The sequence below is a fragment of the Pseudopipra pipra genome, chromosome 1 (genome assembly GCF_036250125.1).
Source record: "Pseudopipra pipra isolate bDixPip1 chromosome 1, bDixPip1.hap1, whole genome shotgun sequence".
NCBI lineage: Eukaryota > Metazoa > Chordata > Aves > Passeriformes > Pipridae > Pseudopipra > Pseudopipra pipra.
Window position 1 is genome coordinate 53403762 of NC_087549.1, and position 15407 is coordinate 53419168.

Genomic DNA, 15407 nt, shown 5'->3' on the forward strand with positions numbered 1-15407 from the left:
CCTCCTTCCACTTGATCATACAGCAGTATATAAATAGTGGCATCTATTAATACAATATTGGTCACTGGAAAAAATAGAAGACAAAACCAATGACCTAATAAGACAGGTCATTACAGAATCCAATGAATAAAGAGGTCCCTGAATGTGGTCGATACTACTGAAGTAGGAGACTAAATTATGTTAAGGTACACGTCGCTCATAAGAGTGAACACACAATCGGACCTTTGCTTTAATATTCAGAGACACTGTTTCATCCAGCAGCCACATGCCACTGAAAAAGGACTGCTGAGCTTATGAAGAACATAGAGATGGATGAAGCAGAAGGAGAGCCTATTTGAGACACGTTCCAAGTAACCTGAATTTGTCCAGGACTTCTCGTGAGAAGGGCTGCCAGTGCCCTGGAACCGTCTGACTTCAAGCACCAGCCTTCCTTCCAGAGCCCACAGCAGCACGCTGCTGGAGTACTATTGCTGCCAACACTGCCTGAGACAGCGAGCAAACCCCAACATTGCCTATTATTTTCTCCTACCGTCGCACCCAAAGCCTTCCTCCCACGGCATCCTTAGTCAGCGCGTGGGCGCAGAGCCGCGTGTGTGTGCTCAGGGGCTGGAAGTCGCGTTGTAGCTGCGAGGATGCCGAGGCTGGCGGGGGCTGCCTCGGCCTCTTCGGGGCCGATGTCACCGTGCGGGTCCCTCTCCGCGAGAGGCCTCCGCCTCGGCTTGTCCCCCAGGGATGCCGGGGGAGAGGATGTCTGTCTGTCAGGGGCTTAACCTCGAGGAGGTGTGCGTGCACCCCCCGGGGCTCACACAGGCGGCACGGCGGCCCTTCCAGAAGGGAGGAAACAAGGAGGGAAGGAGGAAACAAGGAGGGCGGGTGGTGTAGGCAGCGAGGGGGCGAGGGTCTCCCAGCCAGGGCGCGGAGCGGGAGGTTTGGGAGACCCTCGACCCCCGAGGCGAGGCGGCGGGGAGGGGGCGGAGGGGCGGACGGGGAGGGGGCTGCGAGCGTGTGTGCGCCTGTGTGTGGGCGCGGGCGCCCCCGCCCTTCCCCCGGCGTTGCTGCGCGGTGGGCTGGCGCTGGGGTATTTACGGTAACGTGGACCCGGCGGTGGCAGCTCGGTCGGTGTCAGGTGATCGGCGCCGAGGAGCCGCCGCCGCCCGGGAGGAAGATGCAAGATGGCCCAGCGGGGCCGTGAGGGGCTCCGCGGCGCCCCTTCCCCGCCCGCCGCCTGCCCGGCCGGCGGGAAGCGCTGAGGCCAGCCCCGCCGCGATACAGCCTGTCCCCGGCGGCGGCACCGAGCCATGGGGCTCTGTTACAGCCTGCGCCCGCGGCTCTTCGGCGACGCCGGCGGCGGCGGCTCCATCTCCAGCGCCGGCGCCGCCTCGGAGCCCGAAGTGCCGGCGGAGCCTCACGCCGCCCCGCAGCCGCAGCCTCTCGGCGTCCCGCTCCGGCCCGGCGGTAAGCCTGGCGGGGAGACGGACGGGCCGCCGCTGCTGCTGCAGAACGGCGGCGGCGGCGGCGGCAACGGGGCGGCCCCCGAGCGGCAGCCGGCGCTGCCCAAGGCCGGCGGCCCCGGCCTGGGCGGCGGGGGAAAGGCGGCGCGGCAGCAGGCGCTGCACCAGCCGCCGGCGCTGCAGAGGACCTGGGAGAAGCTGCGCCTGGAGGAGCGGGAGGCGGAGAAGGAGGCGAGGAAAGTCAGCAAGAGCATCGACCGAGCGCTCAAGGAGCAGAAGCGGGAGTACAAGCAGACGCACCGCCTGCTGCTGCTCGGTACGTGTGTGTGTGCGGGGGTGTGCCGGGGCGGGCAGGTGCCCCGCGGGGCTCCCCGGCAGCGCCCCCTCCGCGGCTTCCCCTATTTTCTTTGGGCACCCTCCATCCCTCCTTTGTCTCCCCGCTGCCCTTTCCCTGGCCCGGCCCTGCCCTCCCGCCCCCCGGCCGTGGCCGTCCCCGGGCTTTCTCTTAGACAGGTTTACACCTTCTTTTCCTTTCCTCCTCCCCCTCGTCTCTCCTCCTCCCTTCTGGCTCTGGCAGTGGTTTTGCAATGGAGAACACGATCGGCGCTTGTCCTGCGAGGGCGAGCGGCTCCACCCAGGCCGGCGGGCGGGAGCGATGCGGGAGGGGGAGCGGCGGGGTCTGCCCGGGGACAGGAGCCCTGCCCGGGCCGGGGGCTGCTCCCATCGCCCCCGGGGCGGGAAGTTCGCTCAGAAACATTGACCCAGAGAAAAAAAAAACCCACAGTAGAAAGGAGGAAAAATGGCCATGCACAAGATGTGTGTAGCCTGTGGATGGTCCTACTCTGCTGCGTGTGACCAGGAATGGCTTAGTGAGGAGCGCTACAGTGGGCTTGAGGCTCCTAAATGAGAGGAGTGCTGATGAGCAATAGGCTCCTTATTTAAAGAATCAGCGAGCGGAATAAGGGGAAATAAGCGGGTGTAGGTATGCACATTCCTCAGGCATCGCCTCAACTACAAGATGTGTTCTTCAGCTGTTGGCTCTCAGATTTTTTTAAGGATGATTTGTCAGCTTTTGTCCCCTCTTCTCTGAGGTGCTACGTGTGGTCTGCTACTGCCACTGCTCTTTCTAAGCATTAGTTAATAGTCCTCTCCAGAGGATTTGTACCAGCTGATACATTTACAGTATGAAAACCACAGGGGTATCTAATACAAGCATCTCATTTCCTGCAGGAAACAGAACAGTCATACTGCAGGGCTTTTTTTTTTTTTTAATGGTCTGAGCAGAGGGCTTATTTGGCCTCTTAGCTGTGGTCATAAACCTCTGTTTTCTGTCAGCATGAAAATACTGATTTGCTTTTGCATTAGCTTGCTTTGCTAATGTAAAGTTGTTTTTGTAAAGTTGCGTGGTACAAAGTTTTGGTGCTTAGCTATGTGCATTCCAGATTTGGGGTAGTCTTTACGTCTTTCTTTATGTCACTGGACTCCTTCATTCCTGTTGGTGGGTAAGGGGAGGAGAAAATATGAATACAGCAGCACATAAAAGGTATAAGCAATGTTCGCCAGAACTGTAGTGCTCCACTTCCAAAAATGTACTAGTAGTGTAGGATACTAGTACAGCCAGTAAAAGGGAAGAGGAAGAAGATGTAATTCTCCATGGAATTAGTAATATTATTTGTAAAATGTCTCTTCTGATTCTTGAACTGTTACAGTAATTAACTCTTAAAAATATGCCTTTTTAAATGGAATATTAATAATTTTAATGTTTTTTCCTCCTGTAACATCTGAAAATGTGTTGCGACTAGTATGGCTACAAGAAGGCAGAGATACTGGTTGGTGGCCTTCCTCTAGAGAGCATTGTAATTGCTCGAACAAAGGGATCCTGACAAATAGATATTATGTGTATTCTATAACATGAGTGGTTGTCATAGTAAACCAGAGCAGTAAACACCTGTTCAGAAACAATGCCATTTGAAAAATAAACCATGTGTGACCCTTGGCACCCTGAAAGAAACTCAACACTCTTGAGACTGTCTGTGTTGAATTTTGTATTAAATCTGTATCATAATCAAAATAGATTCTCTTGATCTCCATATTGCTGGGAGGAAATGTTAGATTATTGTTTCAGCCCTGGCAGATCAGGGCCTGATATAAATGTTTGATTTGGATGTAGGGAGAGCTGCAGGTGCTTTGTGTTGCTGTTTGAAAGAAGTGGAAACGCTGCTCCAGATAAGAGGAAATTATTTAGAACGTGGAAGGGCTTATTTGTCAGAGAAGGAGTAAAGCAAAATTGCATTGCATAAGGCAATCTTTTTCAATCTTTCACAGAGGAAAAGACTTAGGATGTATACAGAGGCCTCTTAGAATAAAGAATATTATCATCCTGATATTTTATAACATTTCAGGTGGTAAAGAACTGGATCCCTGTCCCTAAGGTCTTCCTGGCAGAGTGAGCCTGAAAAGCATACCTTTGCTAGAGAGAGGAGGAATATTTTTGTAGATCAACATGGAGGAAATGCATAGCAGAGATGAAATGGTGAATGCAGTGACAGCAGAGCACTGTCACAGAGCAAACAAAGTTGAGCAACAGCGTTGGCGTGGGCTTTGTGTTTCTTTTTTTAAACACAAGTTTGTAAATAATAGCCTCATATGTGTTTGTCCTTGTATATCTTCTATACCATCTGGGGCAAGTTTAGAGGATATTATTGAAATTTTAGAGAAAAACACAGACTATATTTTAAGATGCTACTACTAGATATCAAAAGGGTATGCAAATAAATGCACTAATGTAAGAGCACTAAGAATCTCTAGAGTCTAAATAAGTAGTGTATTAGAAGAGAAGCTTCTTTAAATGTTTAAAAATGACCTTTCCTTAAAAGCACACTGATTCTTTTATTCTGTCCAATGAAAACAATCAGCTTTGTGATGAGCTGTGCATGTAAGTTACCAAGATATTATGAAGTCTCAAAGGCTTTTTTTTTTAGTGTATGTTGGTAAATATCTCTCAAAGAGCCTGTTCTTGCCTGCCACAGCTTCCCCCCAACTAATGTCTCGTGCTGCACATGATGTTTTGATGCTCTCCTCTAGCCTACATTTGGAAACACTTAATGTGTTTTGTCATAACCAGCAGTTGTGAAAGGGAGGGTGTGTGCAGTAAGTCCTCAAGATCAGCTCTGTCTGTGCCTCTCACATTAATAGATGTGTATATATCAGGTGGCTGTAAAGGTGATGTAGAGGCTTTACTGCTGCACTGGAATAACAGCAAACGCTGTTCGGGTCTATTTGTTTTTCTTTTGCAAGAAAAAGAATCCACAAAAAATGGAAACCAGCTTTCCACCACAGTTCGCTCTTTCTTGCTTAATGTCCACTTTAAAAAAATCAGAGATTGTATGATTATTGAAGTGATTATTGTGCACTTGTATTATTTGTGGGGGTTTTATTTCCTTTTCTTTTTGTAAGTGAAAATGTTCACCTGTGCAGAATTTCTAGAATGCTTTTATGAACCCTGAGATGAAGATTATTTTAGGTGTACATATTTATTGCACAGATTTACAGGACTTGATCATAGCCTTGTAGCTTTGATTTCTGTCTTGTTTTCTGTTTGGTCTTTTTTTCTAGAGAATTGTAATCACTCTCTTCTACAGGACTGTTTTTAGCTGCTGATTTCCTAGAAACTGTAGAAACACTACAAATCACTTTATAGAAGCAATTTATGTTCTCATTCCCAGTCTCATATTTTAAACTATTTTGTGAGTAAGTGTGGTGAAGGGGAATTGGCTTTAAACAAAGTGTTAACCATTGTGGTATAATTAAGGCTCATGTAATGTTGAAGTAAGCTATAGATAGAAATTTTTTTACTACATAGCTCTTGTCTCCTAACCTCTGGCTCCTCTTTCTTCCATTTATCCTGACTCTTGGTTGCTGTCCTAAGTTTGGATGACTTTCTCAAGCAGAACACATTATTTTACACTTCCCTGCTAAACTGAAACTGAAAGTGTTCTGGGTAAAAGCTTTTCTATTCAACAGAAACTGAAAGTAATGATGTAGGGATTGAGAGAGGGAAAATGGAGATAGTAATTTTCTTCACTTAAAAGGTACTGTAACTGCTTACCTGATATTTAAGTATTGACTTGATAGTGAAATTTAGATATATTTGGTGATGTTTATGTACAAAAGTATGTAAAATATATCAGGAAACATAACTCCCCTGAACTGATGGAAATCAAACACAAGGATGCCTTGTCAAGCTTGGGAAACTGCTAATCAGGAGATTCCAGAAACTCAGAGATGTATAGTAAAAGTAATGCTATTTTAGTTTTTCTAACTATACACCTAAGGACTGTTGTCAGAAATAAACTTTGTTGCAAAGAGGGTTTCTGATCTTACAGTGGCTGTTAGACTTTCCCTGTGTCTGCATAAGGCTGTGTGCTTGAGGTGTTTTTCTGTTACCACCAGAGATGATGCCCTCCTTTGTCTGTAAATGAGATTGGCAGATTTAGGATCCCTACAGCCAGGTAGTCTCAACATGGAGATATAATTGGTAGGAACAGATATTTCCAGGACTTTGGAATAATGGGCTGCAAATACTGACCAATGTAATAAAGTAAATGGTTTCTATAATCCCCAATCCTTTGCATCATTTGTATTTCTTCCAAAATGCTCTTCTGCTTTGGTTGTAACTTATGGCATCACAAGAAGTGGTATATGCACTCCTCCAGGTGAGGAAACCAGTAGGCGGGAGACACCAGGAAGAGTTTAATTAGTTCTTAACTTGGGAGTTTAAGTGTACTGAAAGCAATCCCTGACTTACAATACTTAACTTTTCTTTTTCCTGTAAACTAACAACTAACTGCATTTAGCCCGTATTTAGATTTTTTAACTGATTTCCGTTCTTTGGTTGATTTTGCTTGTCTTTAATCACTTAATATTTAAGAAAAAAGAACTATTTTGTTTTTTCCCATGTTAAGTGTAGCAGTGCTGTGAGGCTTTCCCTGCTGTGCAAGGATGGGTTCTGCAGCTGCTACTTAGGTAGTATGAACTTCCACTAGTAGGCAAGTTTTGTATATCAGTGTGTATTCCACAAATACTTACTGTAATATAGTGTCTTAATTAAGCAAACTATGCTGGGATGTTCTTTGTCATTTTAAGGTCCCATTACCGTTTGTAACTTATTGACTGCAGAAATTTTAAAGAGTATGTAAAACTCCTAGATTTGAATATTTGTTTTCCCTTTCTCCATGCCTTTCCCCCCCAATTTAGAAGAAATACAGTTTGAAACAGTATTCCCATGCTCATCTCTTTCCACTGCTCAACACACACATAATTTTATTTTTTTTTTCATTTTATTTTCTTTGACTCAGTGAAACTACAAATTTAGGGAAATATGTACTGGTGGGTTTTTTTTTTTCCAAAAGTCATGGCTTCCTTCAACTTACTTTTTCAATTCAGGTACCATTTGAGTTTAGAAAGTTGAATTAATTTTTTAAAAAATTACTCTTTTTAATCCAGCAGCCTGTCTTAGCTGTGGCAGAAACCTGGCCTGCCCTCTGCATACCAAGTTTAGCTTATTTGATAGTTAAACCTGTTCTAGAAATATTTTCCTTTTGCTGAATGGTGTGGAAATGGTTCTTCTCCGTGGATTTTTAATAGTAGTAGAGAAACAAAATGGTGCAAACAAGATAAGAGCTTTTGCTTACCCCCTTTATAGAAGGAGTAGCGACTTCTGAGTTACTGTTTTGAGCTGGAGAAGTCTTGACAATACCTGTCAGGGTTTTCTTAAATTTTGTGTGGTTTGGATCTCTTGTAGTGGCCAATAAGAGGCTCTTCTTAAAGTAGACGCTTGATGGGTTGAACAGATTAGTAAAACAAAGCACAGAGTGGGAGTTACTCAGCCTGTTGGCTGGTGCCACAGTCCAAAAAAGTCCTTAAGTGGCCTTCTGTTGAAGGTATAATCTATTTTTAGAAATGGAAATGTATGTCAGTAGTTATTACTTAGTGTATTCTTAATAAAATCAGCCTTTTGTAGGTACTTAAAATAGATTGGTTATGGTTAAGATTTGCAGCCTTGCGTGGTTGTTCAACCCTGTGAGATCCATGTTGGGCTACAGTCATCAACACAGGTTTCACTTCATGGGTAGAAGCTTTGTCTTAGTGTGCCATTACTTACTACTGTCTGACACAAGTGTTCTGAGTGGGGTTTTTTTAATACTTGGGATGTTTTCTTTTGACTGATAATAAATCAATAAGGTGTTGTGGTTTGTTTGTTTGCTTTTTAAATACCCAGGAAGGGAGGATCTGGAAGAAAGGCAGCTTCGTACCTGGCCTGCGCACATCATATTTATGCCTTTTCCAAGAACGGATGAACATGTTCAGTACACTGACTAGCAGTATTTCGTATCATCCCTGTAGCACTGTGTAGCTGTGTGTGAAACTCCAGTGTCTTGTGGTTTGTCTGCACATGAATATTGAAGAAAAGTATGGGAACTTAAAGCCTTGCTGAATAAGCTGTACGAAGAAGGACACACAAGTCCCACACTTGCTGCTTGGGACAAGAATAAGTAAAAGCTACTTAAGAAAATATTTATTATTTTCTTTTTCTGTGTTCACGCGAGGAAGATCAAAAAATACAAGAAAAAAGCTGCCAATTAATGTCTGTAACATAAGGCATAACATCAATCACCTGTAGTGGAAGATCTTAGTTGATAAGATCTCTTTGAAGTCAAACTTGAATTGCTTCCTCATAATCTGGTATTTCACATTTGTTTGTTTTTAAACTTAAGTTTGAAGAATCATAAATTTCACTCATATTAAAAGTAATGTCAGGTTTAAGAATAAATTATTCTTGCTGAAAATACCATTACTGGAGTAAGTCAGTCTTGCTGTTATCTTTGTTTTAGAGAAGAATTTACATCATGTGGGAACAACATGCATTTTGGAGCTTAAAAGCTGTTTTAAAAGCAGAAGGCTTTTGTTTTCTGAAGTATTTAAAATAAAAAGAAAAAAAATTGAAAAGTCTTTCACTTTTTCTATGATAGACAACACAATTTTGACAGTTTCTTTTAAGAAGACTTCATTCCTTTAAGGGGCAAAAAGGAAGCTCTTTTCAGCAATCAACTCAACCAAATTGTCTAGTTGGTCTTCAGTAAAAGAGGGCATTGCTTCTCTAATTTGAGTTAGTGCATGCAATGGAGATAAGTAGCAGGCTTAAAAACATCTGTAATAAAAGTCTGACAATAAACTGAGTCCTCATTCTCTATGGTTATCATTTCCTCACCCCCATCTTCTCTTCTTTTAATTTGAAAATACATACTTTTTGACACGTGCAATATATTCTGAATTTAATTTGCCATATATGGATTAAAATGGATAGAAAGAGTTGTATTTTTCCACCATGAAGAATGAAGGCTGTGTTAAACTGCTGGAAGTGTTGATGAACATGAATCCTTAGTATTAGGTGCAAGTGTAATTTATAACTTATTCACAAGTTTTCAATAAAAGATTGTTGCTGGAGACATTACCAACTCTGTTATGCTACAGTTCTCTTCTTTTTGGAAAATTGATCATTCTGCATCTTGACAAAAATGTAGATGCACTTCATGCTGTAAGGCTGTGCCTTCTTCATAATCATCTTTATTTTTCTGAATGCCTTACATCACAGAATATGCTGAGCTGGAAGAGATCCACAAGGATCATCAAGTCCAACTCTCAGCTCTGCACAGGATAGCCCCAAGAGTCACACCATGTGCCTGACAGTACCATCCAAATGCTTCTTGAATTCTGTCAGGCTTGGTGCTGTGACCACTGCCCTGGGGAGCCTGTTCCAGCCACTGGATGAAGAACCTTTTTCTAATATCCAACATAAACTTCCCCTGATGCAACTTCAGGCCATTCCCTTGCTTTCTGTCAGTGGTCACCACAGAGAAGGGATCAGTGCCTGCCCCTCCTCTTCCTCTCATGATGAAGTTGTAGACTGCAATGAGTTCTCCCCTCAGTCTCCTCTTCTCCAGGCTGAACAGACTCAGCTGCTCCTCATACAGCTTCCCCTCAAGGCATTTCAACATCTTTATTGCTCTCCTTTGGAAACTCTCTAATAGCTTAATATCTTTTTTATATTGCGGAGGACTAAGCTACAACAAAAGCAAGTTGCTTTTTTTTCTTGGGTGAGAGCACTTATTCCTAGTTCACAGGTTTGAATTAATTTCATGTTAACTGTAGAATCATTTTCTATGCCAAATGATATTTTTTCAGACAGAGGTGCACACGTGTGTCTCTGTATGCCCACAGATGACCACCAACGTTCTTGTAAAACGTAGTTGATTGCTCAGAGGAGTCCGGGTGAGTTAAACAAGCCTTCAAAAGTATGTGGTTGGATTATGTCCTGGCATATCTCATAGGCTTAAATCTTCATAAGAACAGGGCAAGTGTAATGGATTCTGTAACAAGATTGCATTTTTTCATCCTTTGACTCACTGGACCTTTGAATTACAAAATAGACTTGTGGTGTTATCTGCTGCCTGTTCTGAGCTTCCTGTACTTGTCTAATTCCCTGTCTAGGAGAGATATGAACAAGATATTAAGCACTTCTAACATGTACCAGCCTTTGCAAAAAAAATGTTTCTTTTTTTATATTCTTATACAAATTATAAACCTAAGATGCCGAAGAATATAATAATTTGTATAAAGGACATATGCAGAAATAACTAGTTCATAATCTGAAAAGAAATGAACTTAAAGAGTTTGATGAGAGGTTTTGGGGGTTTGGTTTATTGTTTACATTTTTTAAGTTAAAATTTAATTTTAATTTAGTTTTAAAAAAAATCCTCCTTTCCTTTCTAAGTAGCAAGATGCTGTGGAAGGTATTTATATCTCATAATGTGTCTATTTTCCCCCAGCCATTTAATTACCTAATGTTAAAAACTGAACAAATTAAGAAGTCCTTGATGTGTATGAGACGTTTTTCTGCTTCAGCTATGCTTAAAAATCTCATAGTATACCCCAAGTATGCTACTGTTCTGTGTGATGCTGTGCAACCTAGTTATTTACAAACAAGCAGGAAAACTGCATGAGGGATAGGCTATAACTTAAGATGACTTCCGTATCCTTTTATTCACTGCGTTTACTGACTCGTGAGCATGGCTTAATGCAGAAGAGTAACTGTTAAAACTGTTTTGCTTTTATCCCTTGAAAATATTTCCATGAAGGAAACCAGATGGGAACGACAGGATAATAATTCTGATTTAGATTGAGTAGTTGATCTTTCTTTGATTTTACATTTTGAATGAAAAGCAGAAATCTCATTCTTTAGAGTATTTTCTTACTCTTGGGATATGGTGAGGGGAGCAAAAAAACCTAACTCAACCAACGAACCACCCATCTTTCATGTAAATTCTCATGGCTTTGGTGTGTTTAGCAGAACTGTACTTCAAGTTAATATTAATCTGGATTGTCTTTATAGATGAAATAGCACTGAGAGGGGAACACAACTTTCGGCCCTTAGAGAAAGACTGGATAACAAACTGCATTTAAATAACTGCCATGCATTGTTTCTTCTAGTAAATACATTTTTCTTCTTAATTTGGGGGATATTTTGAACAGCTTTACACTTTCTGTGATTCTTTGGTTCTCTAAAGCATTTATTTTCTCTTAATGAATACAGAAGCAGTAGAGTTGAGCATGATGTTTCCATCATCTTGCTTTCAGATCAGGTGCAGTAGCAGTCCCCCTACCATGAGGTTCCAGGTGCAGCCAGAGTGTATAATGCTGTTATTCCAAATTCTATTGCTGCTTCTTCAGGTTTTCTTATTCTACTCAATATCTGGATTCATGAGCTTATTTGTTCAGTAGTGTCTTTTTTTTTTTGATAGGGAAACTACGGTAATTGTTGGGGGTAACATATTTACTCCAGGGACCTTCTGCTTCTTAACTCAATATCTAGAGGTGAGGATGTTGACTCAGCAGAGGAGGGAGGGAAAAGAACAAAAAAACTGCCTACAGTGGTGTTTGGCTTGTGATATGCAGAACTCTCTTCTGTCAGGGGATTCTGGCTCTGGGTGTATTTCCGCTATGTCTTTGAACTACCAGAGGTGGGAGGAAGACTGTTTCGTGGAAAAGCTGAAGTGGAGAGAATAATGTTTTTGATACTTGAAGTTGCTCATCATTTAATGCAGAAGGGATCACCTGAAGAGCAATTGACTCCAAATCAACTCCCATTTGGCAGTAGTCCTTGTCTAATTAAAGCAGATTCACAGATATGTGATCTATCTGCCAGAGACTGAATAATGCTTTCTAATATGTCAGGAAAAGCTAAAGCAAAGCAGTAAAAGGTCAAACAGCATTTCAGATGTGTTACAGAATGATTTGGAGGGTGGGCAGGGAAGACAGGACTGTCTTTCATGCTGCTTCACACAAGTATCACTGCTAGTGTTCCTAGTCCAGCATTTTCAGGAAAAGGAAATAGGGGCTCTGATGCTCAGAAATAGAATGATCAGATGTTTCACACTTGGTCTCTCTCCCTATACGATGCTTAAGAACAGGTTCTTACCTTGTTCTGCTTCAGGGGGAGACCATTCATCTTAATACCACAGTTTCTGAGGGGTTTTGTGCATTGGTTGTATGAGCAATGACGCAATCTGCCAAGGTTCTGCAGCACCTCCTCTCATAGCACATGTAGATTGTGTGCAGGACAAAACAAATACATAAACTTTTCAAGCCTGAACAGCGTAACATTAGTACATCCTACTATGTTGACTGCCACTGAAATGTAACCTTTTCTTAGTGACAGTATTTCTCTTAATACGAAGATGGCTCAACAAGTATGAGAATGAAAGTTTTCTTTTTTTTTTTTACCCTCCTACCTTTACTCTTAAAAGTAAGAACTTCTCTGCTGTTTTGAGATTGTTGTTTTTTTGCTTTTTCTCCCCTGTGTATCTGTATCCTGATAGCCTGATAAAAGGATAATTAGATAATCTGATAAAAGAGTAATTAGAAATTTAAATTAACTGTCTGTTCACATGATGTGCAAAGAAATGCTAAATTAATCTCTTGTAATCTTGTGTCGGACAAAAGCAATTTGATGATACTACTGAATGCCACATAAATAAATAGACAACAACTTTTGAGTTCAGTCCTTTATCCCCTAATGCAGATCTCTCTAAAGTTAGAGTGATAAAGACTTTGGTATTGGTAGCTGCTTCATTAGCATGAGGTAAGTAATCAAACAACAGAGCAGACTTTAGGAATTTATGAATGATTAGGCTGAAAGTCCAGAAGTGACTAGTAAGATTTTTCCATTTGACTTTCTGTGTAACCAAGAAATTTAACTTCCTCGTAGTCTCTGTGCTATAAATTAATAAGTTGCTTGAATTTTAACATATTACACTTCTACTTCATACAAAGTGTTCAAACAGTGGTATTTTTTGGGACCCTAGTATAGAATAGGTCATGCACTGTCCCACCAACCAACTTCATCTTTTGCTGGGTTGGAATTCTTTCTACACTGGCTTTCTCCAGCTTGTTTGTAGCTATAACTCAGTTATTCCATTCCTTGAAAGAAAACAGTCTGGAAAATATTCCTTAAAAGCTAAATGTGTTCACCACCTATTGCTTTTGTCTGCCTGTTTTTCCAGCATGTCAGAAGTGGGCAGTGCCTGCTTTTAATCGTGTTTTTATTAGTATTTATTTTCTGGAGGAATTATTTTTTGGCCTCATTCATCAGACAGTTCATAATATTATATATCCAAGTCTTTCTGAAACTGGCAAATAAAAGCTTTGTACTCTGCCTCTGCTGATTCCAGAGATATGACCTCACAGTGGTTCCTTGAAGAATATTATTTCACTGTACCATGCTTATCAGAGTTGCTGTTCTGCAAAGTTGATGCTCATCCACACTTCAGTCTTTTGATAAGCTACCATATTCACAGTGGTGTCTTTAATCAGTGACTTAAAGTTTACTGTAACTACTTGATGATTCACAATTAGTTCTTGAAAACCATCTCTTATCTGATTCCCAATTCATTTAGACTCTGTTGTATCAATCATTTGTAGAATAACATCAGGCATACATGTGCTGCTTATTTATAATATCAAATGTCCTATATTGACATAAGCCTTCAACTTAATCAACTGTGTTTGGTATCAATATCCCTCAAATATTTACTTTTAATTAGGCAAATAACTTATTACTGATTCATTGACTTTAGATAGCAGACACCAGTCCTGTGCTTGGAACATGATTTTTCTCAAGCTGTGTGTAATTTAAAAAATGGGATATCATACCTGAAAAAAACTTTATTTTCCAAAGTCCTTCGGTTATGTCATGGCATAACAGTAAATGTGATTGACATTCTTTATGCTGTTATCTGTGGTGATTTGCAGAACATGCCTGGATCTTTGCTGTAAGGAGTTCTCCTATAAATATTAAGAAAAGAACTGTTTAGATCACATTGTGAAGAAAGAGGGCCAGAATCTCTGTTTAAAGAGTTAACTTGTGTTGACACACAGGGCAGTATTTTCTGTTACTGTTTTAATGTAAAGAATGTAACCTGACATTTCTGGGTGAATGTTTTTATTAAAGAATGAGGCTGCTTAATCATGTCTTGATCTAGCATGGTGTAGAAGATCATGGTACTGTCGTGATTTCTTGCAAAAAATTTTTTTTTATTAACTTGAAATACTTCAGAAACAGCAGTATTTTACTTGGTCCTTTTCATCCCTGTGTAGTCTGGTTTTAGGGTAGTTGAAACTGTCCACTTCTCTCTCCTTTTCTTAAAAAAGAAACAAGCCGCTTATTTAAATTGATAGTTTCAACAAGCTGGAAATGCTTTATCAAAATCAAATATTAGGCCAGTTGAATATTTACTGCTACTACAGTCCAGCACAGGAGAAAAAAAAGAGTATCTTATGATGTTGGGGGTTTTTTTTGGTTTTATGTTTTTACTGGCTGTGATCCAAAAGTGTCTTCTGTACTGTGTTAGATCTTACAGGCGGTGGATTGGACCTTTTATGAACTCTGGCTTTCAAATCAGCTGACTCTTGTTACTTTTTGCCTTCTTTGTTTATGGCTGGAAAGTTACTTATCATTCAGGTTTTGAAACAATCTTAACCATGAAAGAGTCCAACTCAAAATGTAAAACTCTTAAATCCAAACACTTAATAAATTAAGACTTATTTGGGTCACCTGTTTGGTGGCTTTTTATTTTTGTATAGCAGTTAGGAAGGATAACATCTGTTACAAAAATTGCTTATTTTCAGAATTGTTATATATGTTACATGTTGGAAATCAGCTCTTATTCTAACCTTTTACTAACATAAAGGAAGAATTCTTACCTTCGTAGTCCTCTTCTTTATTAATAGGTATTTGACTGAAGAATTAAGTCTCTGTGAATGCATTGCGGTATTCTTGTTCTTGAACTCATCTTAAATGTGCACTAACAATTATCCCAATTTATAAAATACTGGACTGAGTCTGTCATCCCATCATAAACAGTATGTTTTTTTTATTCTGAGGTGTATACATTTTTTTTCAGTCTGTCAGATGGCTTGGAAAATCTTTCTTGACCCCCATCTGAGGTTGACAGTGTATTTAACATTTCAAAGGATAGCCTTCCTCTCTGGGTGTTCTGATAAATGCTCTAACTGGAACCAGGTCTTCTAGTATTTTAATTAACTCTCCACACAGGGATCCTTCCTGTGGAGAAAATATGCATTTTCCTTTAAAAGCATTTCCAAAATAGATTGCAAGCATAAACTGTTGTGCTGATTTAAAAGTAAACCGGCGGGAGAAATGAACCCAACTCAAGAGAGATTACAGGTCAGAGTTACAATTTACTAAAAAGGTTACAATAAATACAATGATACAGAGTAAACTGGTCTAACCCCCAAAGACAGCACCCTGGGACAAGACCAGAAGAGTTGTTCCTTAGCCCCTGTGCTGAGGACCACGTGGACCCCCGCGGTGCAAAG

At 41.1% G+C, this 15407-nt stretch overlaps 1 protein-coding gene across 1 annotated transcript in view; it reads left to right on the plus strand.

Annotated features, from left to right (window-relative positions):
• The first annotated feature begins 1081 nt into the window (after positions 1-1081).
• Positions 1082-15407, plus strand: part of GNAL (G protein subunit alpha L) — a 192213-nt gene continuing 177887 nt past the window's right edge. The window contains exon 1 of the mRNA XM_064657008.1: positions 1082-1767. Within this exon, the coding sequence (XP_064513078.1) occupies positions 1299-1767 (469 nt within the window). The 5' untranslated portion in view covers positions 1082-1298. The remainder of the gene's footprint in view (positions 1768-15407) is intronic.